The sequence below is a fragment of the Erigeron canadensis genome, chromosome 4 (assembly GCF_010389155.1).
Source record: "Erigeron canadensis isolate Cc75 chromosome 4, C_canadensis_v1, whole genome shotgun sequence".
NCBI lineage: Eukaryota > Viridiplantae > Streptophyta > Magnoliopsida > Asterales > Asteraceae > Erigeron > Erigeron canadensis.
Window position 1 is genome coordinate 28,327,585 of NC_057764.1, and position 25,427 is coordinate 28,353,011.

At 34.6% G+C, this 25,427-nt stretch overlaps 3 protein-coding genes and 1 pseudogene across 3 annotated transcripts; 2 read left to right on the forward strand and 2 right to left on the reverse strand.

Annotated features, from left to right (window-relative positions):
* The first annotated feature begins 327 nt into the window (after positions 1-327).
* LOC122598290 (cytochrome P450 89A2-like) lies at positions 328-1,945 on the forward strand. The gene has a single exon (XM_043770884.1). It carries the CDS (start codon positions 341-343, stop codon positions 1,874-1,876), a length of 1,536 nt encoding a protein of 511 aa, XP_043626819.1. The 5' UTR covers positions 328-340; the 3' UTR covers positions 1,877-1,945.
* A 6,406-nt stretch (positions 1,946-8,351) lies between these two features.
* LOC122596785 lies at positions 8,352-9,962 on the reverse strand (annotated as a pseudogene).
* A 1,497-nt stretch (positions 9,963-11,459) lies between these two features.
* On the forward strand, positions 11,460-13,539 carry LOC122597297 (cytochrome P450 CYP749A22-like). Its single transcript, XM_043769909.1, has 5 exons — positions 11,460-11,748; positions 11,850-12,073; positions 12,146-12,378; positions 12,627-12,996; positions 13,099-13,539. Exons 1-5 carry the CDS (start codon positions 11,460-11,462, stop codon positions 13,525-13,527), a joined length of 1,545 nt encoding a protein of 514 aa, XP_043625844.1. The 3' UTR covers positions 13,528-13,539.
* A 5,897-nt stretch (positions 13,540-19,436) lies between these two features.
* LOC122597298 lies at positions 19,437-24,783 on the reverse strand. The gene is made up of 6 exons (XM_043769910.1): positions 24,423-24,783; positions 23,535-24,031; positions 23,194-23,443; positions 22,159-23,107; positions 19,740-19,838; positions 19,437-19,491 (listed from the first exon to the last, which is right to left on the reverse strand). Exons 1-6 carry the CDS (start codon positions 24,781-24,783, stop codon positions 19,437-19,439), a joined length of 2,211 nt encoding a protein of 736 aa, XP_043625845.1.
* Positions 24,784-25,427: the final 644 nt, after the last annotated feature.

The following is a 25,427-nucleotide window of genomic DNA, read 5'->3' on the forward strand; positions in this document are numbered from 1 at the left end:
ATTACCCTTATAGAATTATAAAAACAAGTCGACTTCTTTAAGTTACTGAAATATGTAATACATTTGAACATATTTTGGCCCACTTTCAATCAGTTATATACTTATATACAATGAAATTAATGTTTTTTGCATTATTGTAATCTTTACCAGTTTGATCATTAGAATATAAAAATAAATAAGACAAATCAAGCATTATAAAAAGAAATTGTATCAAATTTGACCATGCCAGACTTACTTATGCTCTAAGTAAATATTGACCTTTGAGTTTACTTTCAATGAGTTTATATATATAGATACCCTGGGCTGTCAATATACTGACCATATTCACCTACGTTTGTGGATGATGGAGACATGGTTCATCATAATCAGTTCAATATGTGTTGCTGCCCTCATCAGATCCATAATATTCCCCCGAAGAAACAGCAAGAAGCTGTTACCTCCAAGCCCATCCATCCTTTACAACATCTTCATACAACTAGCCACTCCCCCTTTAAACTGGGAACCCGTTCTCATAAACCTCAAAGCCAAGTACGGGCCACTCTTCACTCTTTCACTCGCTTTTCGTCCTTTTATCATTGTTGGCAGCCATGATCTCGCCTACCAAATCCTCATTAAAAAAGGCGCAATTTTCTCTGATCGTCCCAAATCCCTCCCCATGCTCAACATCTCCTCAGCCTCATACGGCCCTACTTGGAGGCTTTTTAGAAGAAACCTTGCATCCGAGATCATGCACCCTGCTCGCATCAAGTCATACTCGTGGGCTCGTAAATGGGTTCTTCATATCTTACTTGGTCGCCTTCAAGAGCAAAAGAAGGAGGGTGAAGGAATCAAGGTGGTTGACCATTTCCATTATGCAGTGTTCCGTCTGTTGGTGGTGATGTGCTTTGGAGAAAAGTTCGATGAAAGTCAAATCAATGAGATCGCCAAGGTACAACGTAATATGATGCTGAAAGTAGGCTCGGGACGGTTTATGGTGCATACTTTGTTTCCAAGGTTGGGGAAGATATTGTTTAGAAACAGATGGAAGGAGTTTTTGAAATTACTTAGTGATAAAGAACAAGTATTGATTCCAATAATCAAATCTCGAATCGAATCAGATACTTCTGGACACGAATCAGTGGCTTATGTTGACACCTTGGTGAATCTAAAGCTCCCTGAAGAAGAAGCTTATAATGGAAATGATGGAAAGCTGACATATAAGGAGATGGTAACTATGTGTAGTGAGTTCCTTAATGGTGGCACAGACACCACCTCAACTTCTTTACAATGGATCATGGCGAATCTTATTAAGCATCCTCACATTCAGAGCAAACTCTATAATGAAATAATTGAAGTTGTTGGACAACCACATCCACCTCCATCACATGGGGCCGAGCCACTAGTTATAAACGAAGAGGATCTAAAGAAAATGCCATACCTAAAAGCAGTGGTTTTGGAAGGGCTGAGGAGACACCCACCAAGCCACTTTGTGCTGCCACATAAGGTCACAAAAGAGGTAAAGGTGCAAGGCTATGTGATTCCACAGGGTGCCACTCTCCATTTCTTGTTAGGTGAGATGGGTTTGGATCCAAAGGTCTGGGATAATCCCATGGAGTTCAAACCAGAGAGGTTTTTGTCAAATGATAAGACTGATGGTGCGTTTGACTTTGATATAAGCGGAAGCAAAGGGATCAAGATGATGCCATTTGGTGCCGGAAGAAGGATATGTCCTGGCTCTGATTTAGCCCTGCTTCACTTGGAATATTTTGTTGCAAACTTGATTTGGTATTTCCATTGGACTACTCCAAATGGTTATCATGTTGATCTTTCTGACAAGGTCGAGTCAACCGTCGTCATGAAGAACCCTCTAAGAGCACAAATCTCACCCAGGGCTTAAAACCATTCGACCTTGATTCGACATATAGGCATTTATAAATCAGTCTATTTTCCAATGTACTAAAGTGATACTCCCTAAAATCTGCATGTATTAAATACTTAATCTTGTAGTGTATATGATATCTATATAAATTAGCTACAATTATGCATATGTTTGTAGAGTTGCTATATTTCTAAGCATATAAAACACATTTACTGTGATGAATTTTAACTTTTGTAATTTTATATATTGCCCATTATTCTAAATCATAATTAGTTTCTCCTAGTGTGTTTGACATAAGAAATTAATATATATTGCTGTAATGCTGTGTATATGTATGTATTTACATAATGATCAAAGGAATGAAGGAATGCACAACAAAGAACAAGATGTCATGAATTTTTTTTTTTAACGAGGAATTGATTTGAATCTTCGGTAGGTGTTGATCCAGTTAGGAAATTTTCACTTTTGGGCTGTACTCATGACAATTTTTTTGAAACGGACATATTTCAAGGGTGTTTTGTCAAACAAGTTTTCAAAAAAAAAAAGTTATAAAACCAGTTAATCTGGTATTTGAAATACCGGATTCAAATTTTTCCCTCGAATCCGGTATTTGAAATACCGGTTTCAAAAAAGCAACTTTGAATCCGGTATTTCAAATACCGGATTTAGACTTGATGTGATTGGGACACAGGTTGCTACAGTGATCGATGACACGTTTTTTGAAACCGGGTTTTTAAATACCGGTTTCAATTGATTGAAATCATGTTATATGTTGCCTCCTATATCCAAAACACAGTAAATCATTTGTTTAAGGCACTGATTGAAATCATGTTATTAATAATAGGATTGGACTAAAATTCGAATCTGTTATATGTTGCCTCCTATATCCAAAATGAAGATAAACTTTTTGGAGATTAAGAAGGAAAAATAAACGACGCAATACCTCTTTGCCCCATTCGGTGTCAGTTTCAAACGTGCAGCTTGCAAGACTCTTTAATTTTTCAATCGTATATTCAATATTCTTAGTGTGATGATTCTCCGGTTTCCAGTTGATTTTACTTCCATCATTTAAACTTTTCCCTGACAAAATATCTCTCCGGTGAAAGCAGTTCGTTCCAACATATAAAGGCCCTCCAACACCATCAAAACCGGTTCCAAAAATCAAAGAGTTCCAAATGTATGTGCACCTGAGTTGGGGTCCATTCCAACTATCACCAATGAAGCATATCAACTTCATTGATGATGGCAATAAGAAGGTCGAATAGGTCGAACATGCAATATCTTCAAGCAAAGTGTTTGATGATTCACATCAGAATCTCATGCATTGTAATATATATATATATATATATATATAAATGTTATATATATACACCTTTTGAAACCGGTATTTGAAAACCCGGTTTCAACAAAAGTGCCATCGACCACTGTAGCAACCTGTGTCCCAGTCACATCAAGTCTGAATCCGGTATTTGAAATACCGGATTCAAAGTTGCTTTTTTGAAACCAATATTTTAAATACCGGATTCGAAGGAAAAAATTGAATCCGGTATTTCAAATACCGGATTAACTGGTTTTATAACTTTTTTTTTCGAAAATTTGTTTGACAAAACACCCTTGAAATACACCCGTTTCAAAAAAAATTTCCTGTACTCATTCATTTCTTCTATATTCAAAAATACATTAGTTCACCTTGATAGCTTCTGATTGCATGATCAAATTTTAATGTTTTCTCCAAATTTTCAACTTAGTTCACTCATATTATAATTCTGTTTTCATTATTTTGAAGACCAATGAGTCGCCAGATTCAATTTCATTGTCATCAAGATCAACGAGTCGTCATGTCAACAAATTCATAATCATATCGTTTGCAAAAAGTGGAGCAAACTTATGAATTAGTGAGAAACGGTTGAAAAGGTACGACTTTTTGAATTCTTTTGAAAGAATTAGTTACCTAAAACTTTATGTAAAGTGCAAGACCTCTAGTTTCAGTGTCAGGTGGCCATTAGAGTTACCTCAAAAACTTTAGTAGCAAATCGGAAGAAAAATTTCTGAGCGAAGTGTTCGGAGGAGCTCTAAGTGACACTTGACGTTTCCCTACGTTTTCATTTCTCTAGAGTAAGGTGTCGAGTTGCATTTGGAGTTCCCCCAAACACTTCAATAGGAAACCATAAAGTAAATTATCCCAATGAAGTGTTCAAAGGATCTCTAAGTGACACTTGACGATTCCCTTCATCACTTCATCTGCATTCTTCCAACTTAATGGTGTTAGGTGGCACTTGGAGTTCCCCCAAACACTTCAGTAGGAAGTGATAAGTAAGATATCCCAATGAAGTATTCGGAGGATCTCTAAGTGATACTTGACGATTCCCTTCATCACTTCATTTGATTTTCTCCGGCTTAATGGTGTCAGGTGGCACTTGGAGTTCCCCCAAACACTTCAGTAGGAAATCATAAGTAAGATATCCCAATGAAGTGTTCGGAGGATCTCTAAATGACACTTGACGATTCCCTTCAACGCTTCATTTGCATGGGCTTAATGGTATCAGGTGGAACTTGGAGTTCCCCCAAACACTTCAGTAGGAAATCATAAGTAAGATATCCTAATGAAGTGTTCGGAGGATCTCTAAGTGACACTTGACGATTCCCTTCAACGCTTCATTTGCATTCCTCCCGCTTAATGGTGCCAGGTGACACTTGGAGTTCCCCCAAACACTTCAGTAGGAATCATAAGTAAGATATCTCAATGAAGTGTTCGGAGGATCTCTAAGTGACAATTGACATTTCCCTCATGTTGCATTCCATAATGTTAGTGGGTTGATGTTATGTATATGAATAAAATACCATAACTACAATCGGTATATATAGATATACGAAGATTCAGGAAGTGTTCGACTAATGAACGTGTGATGATCCAGTGAATGAACATAGTTGGCATCGTGTCTACCTCCATTAAGAGACTCATGCATGTTTTTATTTTTCACATAGAGGAATAAAATCTGAAACAGGACCAGGTAAAACAAAAGTAGTACTATATTCTCATTTCATAATTTATCCTTTATACATGTCTAGGTTCAACTTCTGATTTATTTCACACATATGATACACGAATATACGATTCTATATTTGAGGGGCCAGGTACGTGTACATTTATAGATCTATATCAACACTGGCAATTTCAAAGGTAATAATCAGTCTTCGTTTTTAATTTAATTAAACACCGATATTAAGCCACAAAAAACCAATTTAGACTATCTGGTTTTGAATAGTAGCACAAACTAGTTCCAAAAATAATATGGTTAATTAAGGAACTTACAGGATTTAGGAAGCGAAGAAGGTCTCGCACAAATTAGTATTTGGATAATTGGATTGGACGTATTGCTATGGGGTGCTAGTGCCATTTGATGCTTACGGATAATTTTCTCTAATGGTAAGACATACTCCATTTGACGTGGGTCGGGTCGGGTCATGTATGGGTTGACGGTTCAAGTTTCTCAAAATCTTAACCCATCCGACTAAAATTTTCACCCCTGACACACGACTTACTGACACGGAGCTCGGACTTGATTCGCAAATTTGATTAATTAGTACGGAGTAATTTAGTATATCGCTCAAATAGGTTGCTGCATTATCTCGTTGGTTTCATGTTAAACAGGTTGATTTTGGATCAACTGAATTTAAATCTTTAAGTATTTGAATTATTTAACTTTATGGTTTATAATTTATGTTTAAATGATTTGAGGAAGGGTTATTTATAATCCGATATAACTTGAGAACTTAAAAAACCATTTTAGACGATACATTTCATCGTTTATAAAATCATATAACCTCATATGATTCTTTTAAAATATTTTATCTCAAAAAACTATACATGGATAAGTTATAATTTAAAATGTTTTATCTCAAAAAATTGTACATGGATAAGTTATAAAAAGTTATAAAGGTGTTCTTCAAATTTTGTCTTCTTTCGTTAGAAGCATCATTCAATATACTTTTGATGACTTTTAACCTTTTAATTTTTTTTTATTTTTTTTGTACTTGTATATTTAATTTACACATGTGTAAAATCTTTGTTTTCATATGTAAATTACTAAATGGTCATAACTTAAACATATGTAAAACCTTTGCTTTTACATGTAAGTTACTAAATAGTCATACATACACAACAGTAGCAACTAAAAGTGGAGTCCGTTAATTAGATCACACTCTATGACCTTTCATTCCCTATGTCCCATCCCCCCCCCCCCCCCCCCCCCCAAAAAAAAAAAAAAAAAAAAAAAGCTACCTTTTTGCTTAACACTCCTAAGGGTAGAACCCACTTTGAATTACAGTTTTTATTGACGGTTGCACATGTGTAAACGAACTAATTATAATAGATATCATACTTGCACATATGTAAGGTATGTAACTTACACTTGTGTAAATATCAACAAAATGGACGATATCTGACAGTAATCATATAATTTTTATAACTTATCGATTTACGGTTTTAAGATAAAATATTTTGAATTGATTAGATAAAACAAGTAATAAGGTTTGTGAGAATATAAAAGAGGATTGTACGTGATTCTCTAAAGTTTTGAACAACATATGTGTTGTGCGGCTAAAATCCATTAGATGTGGTTTGGGACCTTGAAGCCAAGATTGCATTGTGATGTAGGCCTAAGTGTGGAAGAAAAAACCCTTTAATATCTAGAAGGTCAAAACATTGTTAAAAAGAGGCATAGCCATAACGTTTGCTACAAAGCTCCGTTTTCGATGTGCGGCCAGTCTAAACGACCGTTGAAAAGAGGTATGGGTCTTTCTTTAAGTTTTTTGGGTTTCTTGGGATTTTGTTTTTGTAATAACGTTCGGCCCACTTATGTTTTAGGGTCCGTTTGAATTTTGCTTATTTATATCATTGTAAGCATGGGAAAATGATCAGACTTGGAGAAATCAAAAGTTCATTTTTTCCTTAATCACATGTGTGTGTTTTTGTGTGAAAATCCATAAATTTCGGTATTCTATTAGAATCAACGAAAAATTAGAAGAATTGTTTCTGATATTCCTTTGAATCAACGTGATCAATTATCTACCTCATGTTCCGTCTGCGTCACATTGCCAATTTTTCTGCAGCACTACTTGTTCACATCGTTTCACCTACATGTATTCACCCTCCATGCATTCACCCTCCATGCGAGGACCTCGACCATCTGGCTAAAGATCCTTAATCAGCCTCTTTAAAATTGGTAAGAAAAAGGTGAATGGATGCGAACTAGAAGAAGGAAAATCAAAATGAACTGCAGGAAAAATCCAAACTAGACTATTTTATGTGGACACAGAGAGTAATCATAATCACAATAACACATTACTGCTGATAATGGATTGCATCTTGCACCAGAATACCAGATCCAATCTGATCAGACCATATAAAATTCAGTAATTCACTTATAAAAAGTGTATCTATCTCTCATTAATTTGATTCATTAAACATAGTGTGAAAGTGAGCTTTATGACTCAGGTTTGGGTGATCCGGTGTCGGACTGATGATTAAGTTGCCTAAAATTAACCTTTTGTTATAACATAATGGTACATCTTTTTAGTATCAATATGTGCATCAGAAAAACCAAAAAAAGAGTTTGAACCTAGTCCTGGATAAGGGATAGATTATAAAATGGGAATATTACCTCTCTTTACCCGGTAATCACCATGCCTTTTCATTTTCAGATTTTATTCCTCTCTATGTGATAACAATAACATCAGTCTCTTAATGGAGACGGAAAGCCAACAATGTTCATGTTTTAGGTGCATCCATCCTCACAAAACAGATGCCTCGCCCTCAACTCGTGTCTATATATACATACAAATATGACATGTTTATTCATCAAACACATTAAGTTACTATAACAGAATGCAAAAGAAGGGAAACGTCAAGTGCCCCTAAGAGATCCTCCGAACACTTCATTGGGATTTGTCATTTATGATTTCCTACTGAAGTGTTTGGGGGAACTCCTAGTACCACCTGACACCATTAAGCTAGATTACTGCAAATAAGTGATCAAGGTTATCGTCAAGTGTCACTTAGAGATCCTCCAAACACTTCATTGAGATATTTTATTTGTGATTTCCTACTGAAGTGTTTGGGGGAACTCCAAGTGCCACCTGGCACCATTAAGCTGGATTGGAGGAATGCAACTCAAGTGATGAAGGCTATCGTCCAGTTTCACTTAGAGATCCTCCGAACACTTCATTGGGATACTTTATTTGTGATTTTCTACTGAAGTGTTTGGGGGAACTCCAAGTGCCACTTGACACCAACAAACTAAAAGTCTTGCACATTATTTATAGTACTCTTTTAAGTGATTACAGGCACAGGCAGCCATTGGTAAAATTGGTTGGTTTGGCTGGGTAATGGGTTGCCCCGTCAAATATGAATCCCACTATAGTTTAATATGCATAGTCGTAGTTGAATCATGCCAAAAAAATTTAGATAACTAAAGTTTTTCATACATGCAGATTCAAGTAGGTTTCTTATTAGTGAAGATACATAGCAATATTCTGGAAGTATTTACATACATTGACTCAAGTGGTTCCTTTTTTATCCCTGGGAGAGATACATGCTCTCAAAGGATGTTTCATATCCACGGTTAACTTGACTTCCTCGGATAGATCAACACGATAGCCATCGGGAGCAGTCCAATGAAAATACCAAATCAAATTGGCAACAAAATACTCCAAATGAAGCAGGGCCAAATCTGATCCAGGGCATATCCTTCTTCCGGCACCAAATGGCATCATCTTTATCCCTTTACTTCCACTTACATCAAAAACACCATTACTACCATCATTCGCCAAAAACCTCTCTGGCTTAAACTCCATAGGATCCTCCCACACCTTTGGATCCAAACCCATCTCACCCACCATGAAATTGACGATTGCGCCTTGTGGAATCACGTACCCTTGAACCTCTACCTCCTTTGAAACCTTATGTGGTATCACAAAATGTGCCGGTGGGTGTCTTCTCAACCCTTCTAAAACCACCGCTTTGAGATAAGGCATTTTCTGTAGCTCCTCTTCATTTATAACCGATTCTAGCTCTACCCCTTTTCGTGGCAATAAAGGTGGCAATCCCACAACCGCAACAATTTCATCATACAGCTTGCTCTGAATGTGTGGATACTTAACGAGATTGGCCATGATCCATTGTAGAGAATTGGATGTAGTCTCTGATCCAGCACTAACAAATTCGCTACACATACTCACCATCTCCTTCTCGGTCAACTTTCCACTATGCTGATTATAGCTCCCTTCTTCCTTGGGAAGATTCATATGCACCAACGTGTCAACATAGGACACGATTTGATCATCTCCTAATCGTGATTCAATTCTAGATTTGATTATTGGTATGAATACTTGTTCTCTATTATCGCGTAATTTCTCAAACTCCTTCCATCTGTTTCTAAGAAATATCTTCCCCAATCTTGGGTACATGGTGAGTAAGGTAAACCGCCCTGAGTTGACTTTCAACAGCAAATCACGCTGTACTTTAGCGATCTCATTGACTCGATGCTCGTCAAGCTTTTCCCCAAAACACATAACTACCATTAGGCTGAACATGATATACTCGAAATGATTAACCACCGTAATTCCCTCAGGCTCTGTCTTGTCCAGGAGGCGATCAATCAAGATACTAAGAACCCACTTGCGTGCCCACGAAAATGACCTTATACTTGAAGGGTGCATGACTTCGGTGGCAAGGTTTCTTCTAAAGAGGCGCCAAGTAGGACCATAAGAAGCTGAGATGATGTTGCGTGTCGGGAGGGATTTGGGACGGTCAGAGAAGATTGCGCCTTTTTGAACAAGAACTTGGTGGGCAAGATCATGGCTGCCAATGAAGATCGAATGTTGATAACCGAAGGAAAGAGTAAAGATTGGTCCATACTTGGCCTTGAGGTTTATGAGAATGGGTTCAAATTTTAAGGGTGAGTTAGTTAGCAAAAGGAAGATGGATTTTAAGGATCGGTGGCCCTGGTGGGAGCCGTTTCTTACTGTTACTTTGGCGGACGATTAACGATCTGACGAAAGTGGCTAGGCAGAGGGAAACGACTATAACGAACCAGGTCTCCATTGTAGAGAAATGAAGGTGAGTAGTGATGGGTTGTTTTCAGGCCCAGGATAAGATTATATCAGCCCATCAATTTGTCAAAGTAAACGGAAATGTCAACTTACTTAAATAAAGCATAAGTAAATATAATTTGTCAAAGTTGGCGCATTCTTTAAATGAACAGAAAGATAAATACCCGGCCTGATCAAGATGTATTCTAGAATTTATGAGCTGCTAGACTTAAAAGGAATATTGCTTAGTACCTTTCTGATACTTTGATGTATAGCTAATTAGAATTTGGGTGTTGTGTTAGTATGCTACTGAATTAGCTTATTGAACTTTGATTTAGTACTTGGGGATGTCCAAGTTACTTGTAAATGTTTAATTGTAAATATTTTTTGGATATTAATATAATTCACCTCTTGGTAAAAAAAAAAAATACCCTGATCAAACAAGACTCATTTGGTGCAATATTGTGTCGAAAACTCGACCCTAATCTGGTTATTTCTAAGCTCTAACCATTAAAATTTTGAAGCTTACAATATTCAGTCATATAAAGGTACAAATGATGCGTACAATACCTTATACGAGTAATAAACAATAATATATGTGTACACCGTAGACTCGTAGAGGGACAACCTTTTGGGCTTTAGTTTTTTTTTTTGGGACACTTTGTGTATCCCCCTCAGCATAGCCCGGTCCATGCTTTGATGGCTAATTTTAGGCCATTTATGACTTTAGGGACATTCTGGGTTTTTTGGGCTTTTTCTGGGTGTTTTGGGCTCTTCCGGGTTATTAGGCCTAGCCCAGGCTCTGAGTCAATCCCGTTTGTGTATTATTAGTTGGAACTCGGAAGATTCAAAACATTTGTATCATTTTTATACACTGTTATATATTCTATCAACCAACGGATATTAATATATGTATGTGCCAATGCATGGGACCCATGTGACAACCAGAATCAAATATCATCTAGTTTACAAAACATTTAGGCTAAAGGGAGTGAGGGGTTATGGAAACACCCAAACTCATGGCATGGTGTCATGTGGAATCCCACTCTTTTTTAGTCATGTTTTCTAATTTATTTCTAGACCTGGTGAATTTTAGAAAGAAAAAAATAATTATATTTTCTAATAAAACTTATGCTTATAAAAAAAAAAAAAGTCATGGCACCTTTGGGTCTGCCCTGCATGAGACAAATGTGTTATGTGTATGTACCATGTATGCATCTCTCAATAATGGTGGCCCATCCATTGGTTTTTGGTTAAGAAAGTACAATAATGACCATTTTCATATCCATAATTAAATTCTTACAAAAAGAAAGATGCCCTCTCCAAAACTATATAAGACTAAAATGTCTGATTACTAACAATAATTAGATGATTTTTTTGGATAATTCTGATAATATATAAGTCACTGATGTGGACCTTTCAACTATCAACTTTTGGCTCTTTTACTACAAAAATACTTGGAGAGGTTTCTGATTGCTTTGGCTAATAGCACCTAGGGGAAGGGGGTAAAATGGATTCAATGATCAAATATGGTACTGTTTTCCCAGCTAGTATTCTGTTGTTGTACCTTATACTGATTCTTGCCAAGTTTTTTCGCAAAGTATGTTGGCTGCCCAGCCGTATTCAATACACCATGAGATCTCAAGGAATCAAAGGCCCGTCTTACCAATTCCTCCATGGAAACACCAAAGAGATTTTTAATATGCGGAAACAATCCATGAGTCGACCCATGGATCATCTATCGCATGAAATCTTCCCAAGGATTCTGCCACATATTTATTCATGGGTAAACTTATATGGTAATACATATATTTCCATTCATGCATTCAAAAGTTCTCATCTTTAACTGGATGTTGAAGTCTTGATTTTACTAACTCTGTGTCATTTTTTTTTATTTTAGGAAGAAATTTCTTGAATTGGTATGGTCCTCAAGCTCAACTTGTGGTTACAGAAGTTGAGCTTGTTAAAGAAATAATGAACAATAAAAATGATGTTTACCCAAAGATAGAACTCGAAGGCCATGTAAAGAAGCTGTTAGGAGATGGGCTTTCGTCAACCAAAGGTGATAAGTGGGTAAAGCTTCGAAAGCTTGCTAACGGTGTCTTCCATGGAGAAAGCTTAAAAGTAAGTTTTATGAATATTGAAGTTCATTGATGAACTTGATCATTACAAAAATACTAAATTTTCGTTTTGTAGAACATGATTCCGGTGATGATTACTAGTACTGAAATCATGTTGCAAAGGTGGAAAGAACACAATGGGAAAGAAATTGAAGTATTTCAAGAATTTAGAGTATTAACATCAGAAATCATTTCAAAAACTGCTTTTGGGAGTAGTTACTTGGAGGGAAAGAAGATTTTCGATATGCTCATAAAGTTAGCAATGATCGTTGCAAGAAACACACATAATATTCGGTTGCCAGGCATAAGGTTAGTCCATATCTTGAGAAAAATCTCATCAATTCAGTTTTCAAGTAGGCTGACAAAATAATGGGTGGTCATAGTTTGAATCTGGGTCAAAAAGGATTCGGGCCAACGACATTGGTTAAGTTTTGGTTTGGGTCGAAACAGTGAAGGTTGGACAAGCTGAAAATGAACTTTGTATTTTCCTTACATTACAAGTATAATACAAGTATTGAATTAAACGGATTGTGGATGCACTCGGGTTGTTATTGCAGCAATTTTGTAAAGAACAAGGATGACAAAGAGGCAGAGAAACTTGAGCAAGGAATCAAAGATTGCATTCTTGACATCATTAATAAAAGGGACCAAAAAACGAGCATGGACACGAGTATTAGTGATTTCCTTGGAGAATTGCTTAAGGCATCTCGTGCCAAAGATGACTCAAAACGGATATCTTTCAATGATATGGCCGACGAGTGCAAGACATTTTATTTTGCAGGACATGAAGCAATGACATCTTTACTTGCATGGACTATTCTTCTTTTAGCAATCCATGAGGAATGGCAAGAAAAAGCTCGTGAAGAAGTCTTCGAGTATTTTGGCAAAGCAAACCTGAGTGAAGATTCAATAAGAAGACTCAAAACGGTAACAAAAACATGCATATACCCTTTTTTGGTTCCAACACTTTTCAAACAAAGATAATCTAACAATCATTTCATCATCATTTTGATGTTTCTTTACAACTAGATGAACAATATTATTGAAGAATCGTTGAGACTCTATTCACCATCTCCTGTGTTGAAAAGGAAAGTTGAAAAAGAAGTTCAATTAGGACAAATGACCCTTCCACCAAATATGGAGCTATACATTTCGCCGTTAGCAATTCATCATGACCCTAGAATATGGGGAGAGGATGTTCATTTGTTCAAGCCTGAAAGATTTGAAGGAGGCATAGCTAAAGCAACAAACAACAAAGCGGCTGCATTCTTGCCATTTGGGTTCGGCCCAAGAACATGTGTCGGTATAAATTTTGCAATGGTTGAAGCCAAGGTTGTACTTGCCATGATTTTACAAAGGTTTAAGTTTAAACTGTCTCCAAGTTATGTTCACTCTCCTATCCAAGCTTTTACGGTTAGACCCCAACATGGTGTTCAAATCATTCTTGAGGCTATCTAAACCAAAAGGTAAACAACAGTGAACATAAATTTACATTGTTCAAGTGTTTTCACAAGGCTAGAAATAAACAGAAAACTGAAGGTGTTTATAGATCTGTTATCCACTGTTTTCGTTCATGCATATCTTTTGTTATGTACTCCTGTTCTTCTTTTCATGCCTTATGGCTAGCTTAAATACTCTTCATAGTTTGTCATGCTTAATTTTACAAATAACACAAGATTCCTCTCTTAACCATAATCAAAGCATTATCAATTGATATAATTTTCTTATTAATTAATATGTTTTTACTCAATGTTATTCCAAATCTAACTAACCCCGATTCTTTTGGTGGTACTTTTGGTGGTGGTGTATGTATTAGATGAACATTTTATATAAGGTTATGGTTAAAATAAAACAGCTATTGAATTAAAATAAATAAAATAATTATTTTATACTAATTAAAAATTATTGTGCATCCATGTACATATTCTGATTTATGAATATTTGTGCATCATTTTTATCATCATACAAAGTAAAGATCTTATCTTATTTGTCTTATATTAATACTTGTTTTACAATAATTAACTTTTATATAAATATAAATTGCTTTAAAAATTTAATACAACTCTCTCATTTATTTAATTACTTAATAAAGTTACCAATTTAATCTAGTATAACTTATATTTAATTAAAAGCTAATTTTAAAAATGTTGTTTAAAAAATTATCTAATAAATTAAAATAACTTTTTTGTTGGTATGACAGGACAATCATTGAACATGACCAATTACGCATGTATATTACTAGTCTTCTCTCTCTCTCTCTCTCTCTCTCACCTCTAACGGCTCTTTCTCCTAGATCTTGGATCGGAGATTGAGCCTATGATTTCGAGATTCAGATCGTGTATTTGAGATTGAGAGTTTGAGATCGAGATTATTCTCATCAGGTTAAATCTTCAACTCCGGTGGATTTAACCCTATTTTTTACACTCTTTGGGTCGGAGGTCCCTTCCACTTCGGTGGATCTGGAAGCAGTCTCTCTACTTTATGTAGGGGTAAGGTCTGTCTACATCACACATCCCCCGTACCCCGGCTTATGCCAAGATTGGGTACCATTGTCGTTGTCGTCATTACTAGTCTGGTTTTTAGGGTTCTTATATGAGATTAACTTCTGGGATCTGATTTATTAACATATAACTAAAGTAAACAAAAAAAAAAAGTAGTTTGAGTTATGTTGTTGAGCTATTAATAATATAAAGACATATATGTTGATGAAAAAACCAATAATAGTATTAATTCAATACAAATTATATAGTAGTATCTAACCCAAATTTCAAGCACTGGGCCTACTATTCAAAATATCAAGACTTTAAATTTTTAGAGGCCCAAATCAATCGCTTAATCCATTAAATCTGTTGACTCGAGTTTATTATGTAGGTATGTTTAACGTTTTACCTAAATATGAGAAAAATGAGATGTAAACAATCTTATTACTTGTTAAAAGTAAACACTAAAAGACTTTTAAAAAAATTGTTAAACTGAAACAAATATTTAATGTGACATCAATATAACCATTATATACGGATTGGGATCCTCTAAAGTTATAACAACTTTATAGGTAAAGTTAAAATGATCTTGACCTTTGGATTAAAATCAAAGGTTAAGATTCAAAAATAATTTTTTAATATTGTCCATTGATTTTAACTCAATGGTCCACACCCATCAACTTCACCTATGAAGTTCATTTTAACTTTAGAGAATCTCAATCCATTATATACCTCTATTAAAAGGAATGAAGTCATGAACAGTGAAGTAGGCTGGTAGGTAGGCAGCACATCTGCCTACTAACTTGCTTATTAATCATATTGTTTTATTTAAGGTTTTTTAGATTTCGTCTTTATTTTTTATTTGACTCATTCATAGTTTTTATAGTGGTTCTATTTGCTTTGTTTTTTAGATTCTTTTATAATATAAATATATGTATTTAATATGACAAAATTTTAAGCAGGGTTATTTTATTGCTTTTTTATGGATTTTTTTTAAATTTAATTTTTTACGTCTCAGCGTGTATTACCTTTTGGATTTTACCCCGTCGCAATCATTTTTGGTTTTTGTTGATCAACTGCCTATCCCTTTATTTATTTTTTTTAATTAAATAAAACATATGTGTTTAGTATGCAAACTTTTAAGCGGGTTTATATTTTTATTTATGTTAGATATAACAAACATAGACATGTATATATACATATATATATTTAGGGTAATACTCCGGTAAGAACAATCTTAAAATAAGAACACGGTGAGAACACTTAAAAACTACATTTTGATGCATTAAAAGTCCAAAAAACTAACATAGTGCATAACTAATTATCATTATTTAAGTGTTTAACAACACATTGAACCGTCAAAATCGAAAAAATCACGTTTTTTATTGGATGCATCATTTTGATGAATATGTATTCAAGATGGATGCACAAAACAAAAAATATGATTTTTTTTATTTTGACGGATCAATGTGTTACTAAACACTTAAATAATGATAATTAGTTATGCACTATGTTAGTTTTATGGACTTTTAATGCATCAAAATGTGGTTTTTAAGTGTTCTCATCGTGTTCTTATTTTAAGACTGTTCTTATTTGATTGTCCCTATATATATATATATATATACACTAGATTTTTATCCCGCGAAAAATGCGGATAAATTTAACAAAATCATTTATAGTTAATTTGGTAATAATTAAGTATGATCATTAAATATAAGAAAATATATTTGAAATATAGGCTATTATAGGCCCTTTAGAACAAATTTATGAATTAAATAGTTTGAGAAATAAATTTTTTGTTATTTTACAACTATAGTTTTAGACACATGAATTTTTATAAATTCATTTAGACGTAGGAAATTATAGGTCCTGTAAAACATATTTATAAATAAAATAGTTTGAGAATTAAAATTTTATAACTATAGTTTAGCTAACAACCAGTTAAGATGTATCCAATATATATAATTTTTGTATGTCATAGGTTTTTGTTGGATATATGTATTCTAGTTTACTTTAAAGAAGATTTTGGATTCAAAAAGTTAGAAGATAACTTTCACAAATTTATTGTTCAGAACAATTCCAGGCTTTGCGTCTTACCAGGAGCCAACTTCACAAATCTGATACTATAGTAAATCTGATGAAATGCAAAAATAGATGTGCTTACAGACCTGATCATATTTACATCTCTCATCTTGAACATATATAAGCTATATACAAAAGGCAAAATTACAAGTAAAAAGAAATTACTAAAGATACATTGTATTTGCAACTACCAAAAATTTGGTCTCTTCACTGTAGTCTTGACTGGCCCATCCTAACTGGAGTAGATTTCTTTTGGAGTGGAGTCTTGATTGGAGTCTTATATAGAGCCTTGACTAGAGTCGCTTACTGAAGGGAAAAAACCTGGAGCTTTATTTTTTGAAGTAGAGTTACTGAACTAAATAACTGAAGTAACTTTACTGAAGAGTAAAGCTCCATGCTATTGGATACTCACTGAAGTGTCTACTGAGACTGATAAGCTTCACTGGTTAGTCGTAAGTTTCAGTGGTCACTGATCGTTGCTGACTGAAGTTTTCACAATTTTCACAAGTTTTCATTCTGTGTACTTTTGAAACACCATTCACAAACTGACTAATACATACATGGTATATATGAAACTGACTTGATTGATGGTGATTATCCATTATAATATACATGCTATCCAATTTATACTAAATGGACCGATGCTTCCTTTTGAATTGTATTTACAGTTGGGAGTTGATTTTGGTTCAGGGGTCATATCACTTTCCTAATCGACGCAGGTAATTAACCACACATGATAATTATAATAATTAACCATTAATTACGAACTAAAACCATTTTTAGGTTACCTCCTTTACTTTATAACTTTATACAGAAAGTTATAAATAAGACTAAAGAACCTACCACGACATCTCATCTGGAACTAACTGCCCTTTCTCCATCTATTATTTTGCTAGCGTCTCATTTCCAAATCCTACTGCAACTTCTGCGATTAGTAAATTGCCAACTTCAAATTTTAATATATATATATATATATATATATATATGAATAAAATAAACAATCTGATGCTTCAAAGTTTTGCTGAGACGAAGCAAAGAACAATGAGCAAGTAACGCAATTGAGTATGTTGAGTTTAGGACATACCCAAAATGCAGGCAATGCACAACCTCCTCCATGGCCCTTCACAGCAATCCTCAACTTTTTGCATTAAATTTAGGGCATATTTTTAATAATCAAGGACAAAATAAAAAGAATAAGAAAAAAAAACCTTTAGAATATTACCTTTTCGTCATCATCTTCATCTGCTGCTGACCCATCCACCAATTAAATTTCTCCAGTCACGACTCCAGTTCATCCACCAGTTTAGTACCCAGTTCATCCACCAGTTCACCCACCAGTTGAATTACCAGTAAAAATACCAGCCAAGACACGAGTTCATCCACCAGTTACCCGACCCATCCACCAGTTAAATTTCTCCAGTCAAGACTCCAGTTCATCCACCAGTTTAGTACCCATAATGATATATCAGTTGTACAATAACGATATATCAATTTATATCCTATGAATATAAATGGTAACAGACTCTAACCTATATTGTATACACATAATGACCAATGTTATATAAGAGCAGTGGCGGCTGTTTGAATCTATATATCTAATTGTGCAGATATAGTTTGTGTCTCATCTCTAACTCTCTAAGACATGATCTTTTACAACTAAGCTAAAAATAATCAGATCAAATTCAAATTCAGAACCTCCAGGGTTTAAGAACTGAATAATGGTTTCTTACTTAAAAATGTCGACTGCTTCAATTACTCATTTGCCTCTACTCCAATCTCTCAAAATACGGTTTCATCGTAGATCCCCCTATGTCACACAATACTATAGTCTTTATAAATTAAGTGTGTAGTCACACAAAGGATATTTCTTAGAAAAAAATTAAGAAAACTAATATGGAGGTAAACCTTCTTAGCAGCTTCTATCGATCACTTGGTACATATATGCCACTTTTCTCTCTGGTAGCATGCAATTCTAAATGAGCAATGACTTAAAATCACTGTAAGAGAACAACTCAAATGGTTAAGACTTAAAATCATAGTAACTACGAAAATGCTTATAGAAAACCTATATCTAATTGTGTATAAAAAGTATATTACATTCTCTTCTTTAAGTGCTTGATTCTTTCTTTCAAATTTCTCTTCTATAAATTTCTAATTCTCTCCGTCTTTCTCTGCAACTAATTTCCAATTTCATTTTATTTATCTATTCTAAGACCTCAATGGATTTACATATAACATAAGCAAACATTAGCCAATTCCCAATTACTACCAACTAAAAACATACAATCCAATTCATATAGCACCTAATACTCCTTATGTATACTACATTCCATCTGGGTTAATTACACAACCAAAATCTGCCATATTCCCACTACACAAAGTCGATTTATTTAAGAACCAAACAACACATAATAATCAAGTAAATAGATTAAGCACTTTGCAATTAAAATCTATTAAACAAACTTAATGATTTTTTAAATACCATCACACAGTAAGGTTACATACCTTTGAAAGCTTAAATTAATCATCCTCAAAACATGAACAATCATCGGTATTGTTTAAATCCTCACAAAGCTTGTCATAAACTCAATATCATTGGCCAAGAAATTTAAGAAACAAAAAAAATCAACTACACAATAAATATCTCAAAACATGTAAAATTAACATAAGTTTTCAACTTTATAACAATATATTCATCCAATAACAATTTCTAAAAAAACCCCAAATTAAATTCTGAAAGCTCATACCTAAAGTGGAGAAATCCATCAAACTTTTGGCTGAAAAAAATCCTTTCTATTTGCTCCCCTACACCAAGTCACCAACAGCCTCGGCTGTGTGTCGGGTATTTTTTGTGGTCATCCTTTACAAAGTATTCATATAAAAAAAATAAGAGTAAAGGCAAAAAAAACTCTGAATATATAAAAAAAATATATAATTTTTTAGCTATTTCCATCTTGGAATCATCAAAGTGATATACACAAACGATTTTATTTGATTTTTATAGGTTACATAAGAGATTGAAGACATCAATGAAATTTGATTTTGAAGATTAAATACATATATCTATATCTATAGTTGCATATGTATATAATATATAAACATATATACCTTGATATTAGGCTGAATTTGTTCATTGTTCGTATGGTTTTCTTTCCATCATCATCATCAGCAGCATGAGCAGCAGCCGTCGCCTTAACATATCTATGTCTATAAATATATCATCATCATCATCAAAAGCCGTTTTACATGTCTATATCCTTAGTTCTTATTCTTCTTCTTCTCTTATCCAATACAAAAATAAAGAAACCGATCTATAGATATATGTATACATATGAAAAAATAGCTTTGTAACCCTCAAAAGTCATTATAAGATTAACAAAGAGAAAGAAAGAAAAAGCAGAAGATGAAATAGAAACCTACATAATCTGATAAGTATAATAAAAGTATAAAACTTTTTTAGGCTTAATCTCTCTATTCTCCCCCCACTCTCTTTATTTTCAGATTCAAAAACCAATAGCCCGCCCATTTGTTTGTATCTATGCTTGTATGGAGAAACCAACATACTCTCTTTCCAATTACTTTGTACCTTTTGACTTCAATATATAAATTTTTATAGAATATTTATGTATTCAAATTCAAAAAACATAGACTCACAATTTTGTATCTCCCGCCCAAAACCCTCTACTCACACAACACACTCAAAACACACACTCAAAATACGCCCCCACACACACCAAATACACCATAAAATACATAGCACTTGACATCATACTTCCAATGTGGCAAGCCTATATGCCAACAACACAACTTTGTGATGTCACTTTGGTGGTCTCCTTTAGTATGAAAAGGGGGATATATAAGTATATATATATATATATATATATATATTCTTTATTATGTTTTTAGTTGTCTATCAACATGCTTAGTCTTTTTATCTTACACAAGGCCGACTCTTAGCATAGGCAACTTAGACTTGGGCCGAGGGCCCATTGGTCTTGGGGGCCATTTGGTTAAATCATCTTATAGTCTTATGTGTCTCAACTTCTTCTCCGGACTCATAAACACATATTTGGAGTCTCAATCATTGTCGGATGCAACGTTATATCTTATATTTTGTATAAATCATCAATACAACATTAAACGTTACCAAAGAATTTCAATCGGATACATCATTGTAGTTTTTTAGAAATTTTCTTTTATGTTATACATAAGAGTAAATGACATAGATCGTCCCTGTGGTTTGCCAAAATAGTCACCTTTCGTCCTTTTTAATTGAAAACCTCATTGACAGTCCTTTATAGGTGGATAAGGATCATGTTTAGTCCTTTGACTTTTTGACTGTCAAGTGTTCTCCGTTAAACCCCCACGTGACACCCACGGTACTCCAGTAATTAACCACCCCACTACCACGTTTATCTTTCTTTTTCCCACGTATATATAATCAGATTAAATATATATACATCCACAAAATTCGTTTTCCCCAAATTCATTCACATAAATCCTAATTATATCAAAAACAAACCCAGGAGCACGAAGCAAAATCCAGCAAAATCAAAATCATGGTATTCTGTGGGTGTGGTAAGCAGGCAATAATCTTAACATCATGGACCCCCAAAAACCCAGGAAGAAGATTTTATGCTTATCCTAATCAGGTATGATTTAACCAATTTTCAATTGTAAAACTTTTTCACTAAATCTGAAGTTGGGGTGTTATGTGGAATAAGGTTCAAAGTGTAAATTCATAGGGTGGTTTGATCCTGCAATGTGTCAAAGGGCTACTGATATCATACCAGGCTTGTTCAAATCCAAGAACAAACTTGAAGCAGAAATCAAAGAAAAAGATGGTCAAATCAAGAAATTGAAGTTCATGTTGGTGTTTGCTTCAATTGTCATTGTGTATCTTGTTTCTTTATTAGTAGTTTGAACCAAAGTAATGTACTTTTATGCACATTTTGTGTTGTATCAATGATGATGATGACCGAATGCTAATGGAATATTTTATGACATTTTGTGTTCTATTTTTGTTGCACATACATACTGCTACTTATACATACATAGCAATTAACAAGTAAATATCTAAAATTTGATTGTTAAAATAGATGCCAAATTATCAGAATTGCATAAAATAGATAACTTGATTGTTAACAAGTTATCAGAATTGCATAAAATAGATACCAAATTAGATACCAGAGAAAAAAATAGATACCAAATTACTAGAATTTCTAAAATAGATACTAAAATAGATACCAAGTAATTAACAAAAAATTGGATACCAAATTACATGCCAACATATCAAAATTGCCAAACATGGCATAATAGCATATTGTCATAGAAAGCATAGGATCCAGTTTAACACATTACATAACCAAATATAGCAAAAGACAACACATAAATCCCAAATTGTAGCAACATACAATAAAAAGAGTTAATATTACATGACCAGAGGGAATTGATCCAAATTAAACTTGTTTGTTGTTGGTGCTCTTGAGATAGCATCTTTTTTTTTCCACCTGGACTTGAAATCAACCTGTTTTTGGTTGTCCTCACACTGACAGATTCTTGAGTTGGCCTGCCCATACTTGCACTTGCTTGACTTGCACCAGCAGCACCTGCACCTGCTTCTCTTGTACTTCCAGCACCACTTGCAGCTTGTCTTGGTTGGGTTGTCTGACTTGGAGTTGCATTGGGTTGACTTGCAGCTTCTCTTGCTTGGTTTGACTGACTTGCAACTTCTCTTGCTTGGTTTGACTGACTTGCATTTGGATTTGGTTGACTGGAACCAACATTTTGGCAAGACCTCTTGTTGTGCCCCATCTTGTCACAGTTTTTGCATACAACAGACCTAAGTTTTCTAGACAATTTACCATTTTTTGACATTTGAATCTCCTCTGCATTCTTTCTTCTTTTCTTCCTAGGTCTACCAACTGGTGTGTGATATTTTGGAGGAATGATGAGTGTCAAGTGTTCAGGAGCTTTGGCCCACATGTTCATTCCATTAGTTGGGTTAATGGTGAATTGGTACATAAGTTTCCATGTGTCTAGCCTATAATAAGGATCCACCCATGCCTCAACCACATCAGTTGCCACACCATTGTTTACCATATTGTAGTGAACTGCTACTGCATGTTTGCAAGGCATAGCAGTTATTTCCCACTTCCTACATGAGCATGTCATATTTGTCATGTTAACCACACATTGATCTCCCCATGGGCCACTGACTTGATACTTATCAGTACCATTGAATATGGCTTTGTAGGATTCTGCCTCTGTTTTAATCCATTCAAATATCCTAGTTGCAGTTGGTGTTAATGGCCCCTTGCTCTTTGCTATAACCTTCCTCACATTGTCTATCCTAATCATTAAGTACTCCCTAATGTATTCTAGGCAATGGATTATAGGCATAGCCCTACCCTTAACCAATTTGCTGTTCAAGACTTCACACATATTGTTTAGCAATACATCAGATTTTGCCCTGCCTGTATTAAATAATGAAATTTCTTACAAAACAAGTAAATAACTTTTCACTAAATAAACAAACTAATTAGAGTACTTATAAAATTACCTGTAAAATGTGACCTTGCCCAATGTTGGGGTGGGATTTTTAATAACCACTTGTATGCAGGTTCACTATAATTTTTAAGATCCAACATACACTTGTTAAACTCTGGGACTGTTGTTGCTGAAGCACACTTCCACACATGGTTTTTGAAAGCAGTTCCCCTCCATTGCAACTTCATATTTTCATGTATATGCTTTAAACAGTACCTGTGTTCAGCACATGGAAAAACCTTTGCAATTGCTTGAATTATGCCCTATACATGATAATAATATATTAGATAGTACACAATATACAAGTGTAAATTACAATATAAGTGTAAATACAGTATAAGTAAAATAGAATACCTTTTGCCTGTCACTCATAAAAGTGTAATTAGACCTCCTATCAAGATCTAAATCATCACCTAAACACTCCAAGAACCATGTCCATGAGTTGGTGGTTTCTGCTTCCACTACTGCATATGCAACTGGGTAAATTCCATTGTTTGAGTCAATGCTAACAGCAGTAAGTACTTGTCCAGGGAATGGACCAGACATAAATGCACCATCAAGTCCCAATAATTCTCTACCAGCAGTTTTGAACCCCCTCTTCAAGGCTCCTAGGCAAACATAAATCCTTTTAAAGATTCTCTCATTAGACTCTGGATTCATTGGTGGTTCAACTTCCAACTTGATTGTTGACTCTGGATTTGAAGTATGCAACTCCAGAACATAATCTCTCAACATGTTATACTGCCTAGTGTAATCCCCTCTTAGTTGACCTTGTGCAGACCTTTTAGCTCTTTGTGCTTTCTGCTTAGATAATCCAAGCTGAAAAGTTCTTTGAAGTTCACTTTGTAGAGCTGAAGATGGTATTTCAGGATGTCATGTAACATAAATAGTTATATTAAAATAGTTTAATTAAAACAGTTTAATTGAAACAGTTACCTTCTATTTGTTGCAGAATACTTTTTCCAATAAACTTTGAGGTGAAATGCTTGTTAGATCTAGATTGAAGGCATGTGTGTTATTCTTTCAATGTTTTTACCATCCATGTTTGCATACCATAGAGCTTGGACACTAGTAATGCCCATGGACAGGAAAGTGAATTGCTTTTTGACTTCTTTTCCCTACCACCCTTATTTTTAATTTGAGAATCTTCAACTGCCACCTTACTTGTATTTATTGGACCATCTCCCAAAATTGTCTCCTTTTCCTTTGTTTTTTCTTTATTTTGTGACCTGGTGGACTAACTAGGCCCAACTCCCTTATCTATCTTAGTGTTTTTCTTCTTAGGCTCATCTTGTGGCCCAACTCTCTTATCTGTCTTAGGCTTTTTCTTGCTAGGCCCAACTGCTTCATTATTAATTGGCCTGGCTCCTGCATCAATATTTGATGGCCCAACATTCACATTAGGATCAAAAGCTACCAACTTTCCTTCACATATTACCCTGATCCTTTCTTTATCATTCTTCACAATTTTTAATTCCCTTCTTGTATCAATTGCATGAGCCCTTACCATATCCTTAACCTCTTTGGCAGTTCCAGATGTTTGAGACAAATGAAACCTAGTTTTTGAGATTACAGAATCCTCACTTCTCTTCTCCTTAGACATTTATCTCAACAATCTATTCCTAATCTTATTCACATCATCATCAGGGTCAGAACCACTCTCAAACTCATCATTGTGTAGTACAACAACCTCTGGATCCTCATCACTATATTGAAAATGCTCTTGTGTACCAACATTGGCACCCAAAAACTCCACATCTGCATCAACATGCATTTGAAACTGTCTCATATCAACTTCCACATCCTCTATCTCATTCTGCTCATTAACAATGTAGTCACTGTCTTCACTCTCTTCACCTTCTTCATCCTCTTTCTCAATTTCATGACCCTCATCATCCACATTATCATTTTCACCACTGCTACTATCAGTTACAACCTCTTGTACAACTGTCTTACCCTTTTCATTCACACATGCATTAACATTCACATTATCTTTGACATTTTTTAAGTTCTCTTGAGTACTAGGAGTTAAAATAGGTTCCTCATGCCAATCAAGCAATAACTTTCTATAAGTGCCACTATTATTCTTTGGTCTAGTCTTAGGTTTTTTAGATGTAGTTGTATCATCATCTGGTATCTCTTCTATAACAACATTTGCTTTTCTTGGCAATAAATAACCATCTAAATTTGACATCCCATGTTCAGTGTAAACACTTATGAGGTTGGCATTCTCTACATAATTAGACA

Bases quoted from the DNA above. Each gene is read 5' to 3' on its own strand.
- LOC122597297 (XM_043769909.1), top strand. From the start codon at position 11,460: ATGGATTCAATGATCAAATATGGTACTGTTTTCCCAGCTAGTATTCTG. The intron at 11,749-11,849 runs GTAATACATATA...TTTTTATTTTAG, and splicing joins TTCATGGGTAAACTTATATG to GAAGAAATTTCTTGAATTGG. The intron at 12,074-12,145 runs GTAAGTTTTATG...TTCGTTTTGTAG, and splicing joins TCCATGGAGAAAGCTTAAAA to AACATGATTCCGGTGATGAT.
- LOC122598290 (XM_043770884.1), top strand. From the start codon at position 341: ATGATGGAGACATGGTTCATCATAATCAGTTCAATATGTGTTGCTGCC.
- LOC122597298 (XM_043769910.1), bottom strand. From the start codon at position 24,783: ATGTCTAAGGAGAAGAGAAGTGAGGATTCTGTAATCTCAAAAACTAGG. The intron at 23,108-23,193 runs GTAATTTTATAA...TATTTAATACAG, and splicing joins GGCAAGGTCACATTTTACAG to GCAGGGCAAAATCTGATGTA. The intron at 19,492-19,739 runs GTATATATGTTT...TACTTTGTAAAG, and splicing joins AAATTCAGCCTAATATCAAG to GATGACCACAAAAAATACCC.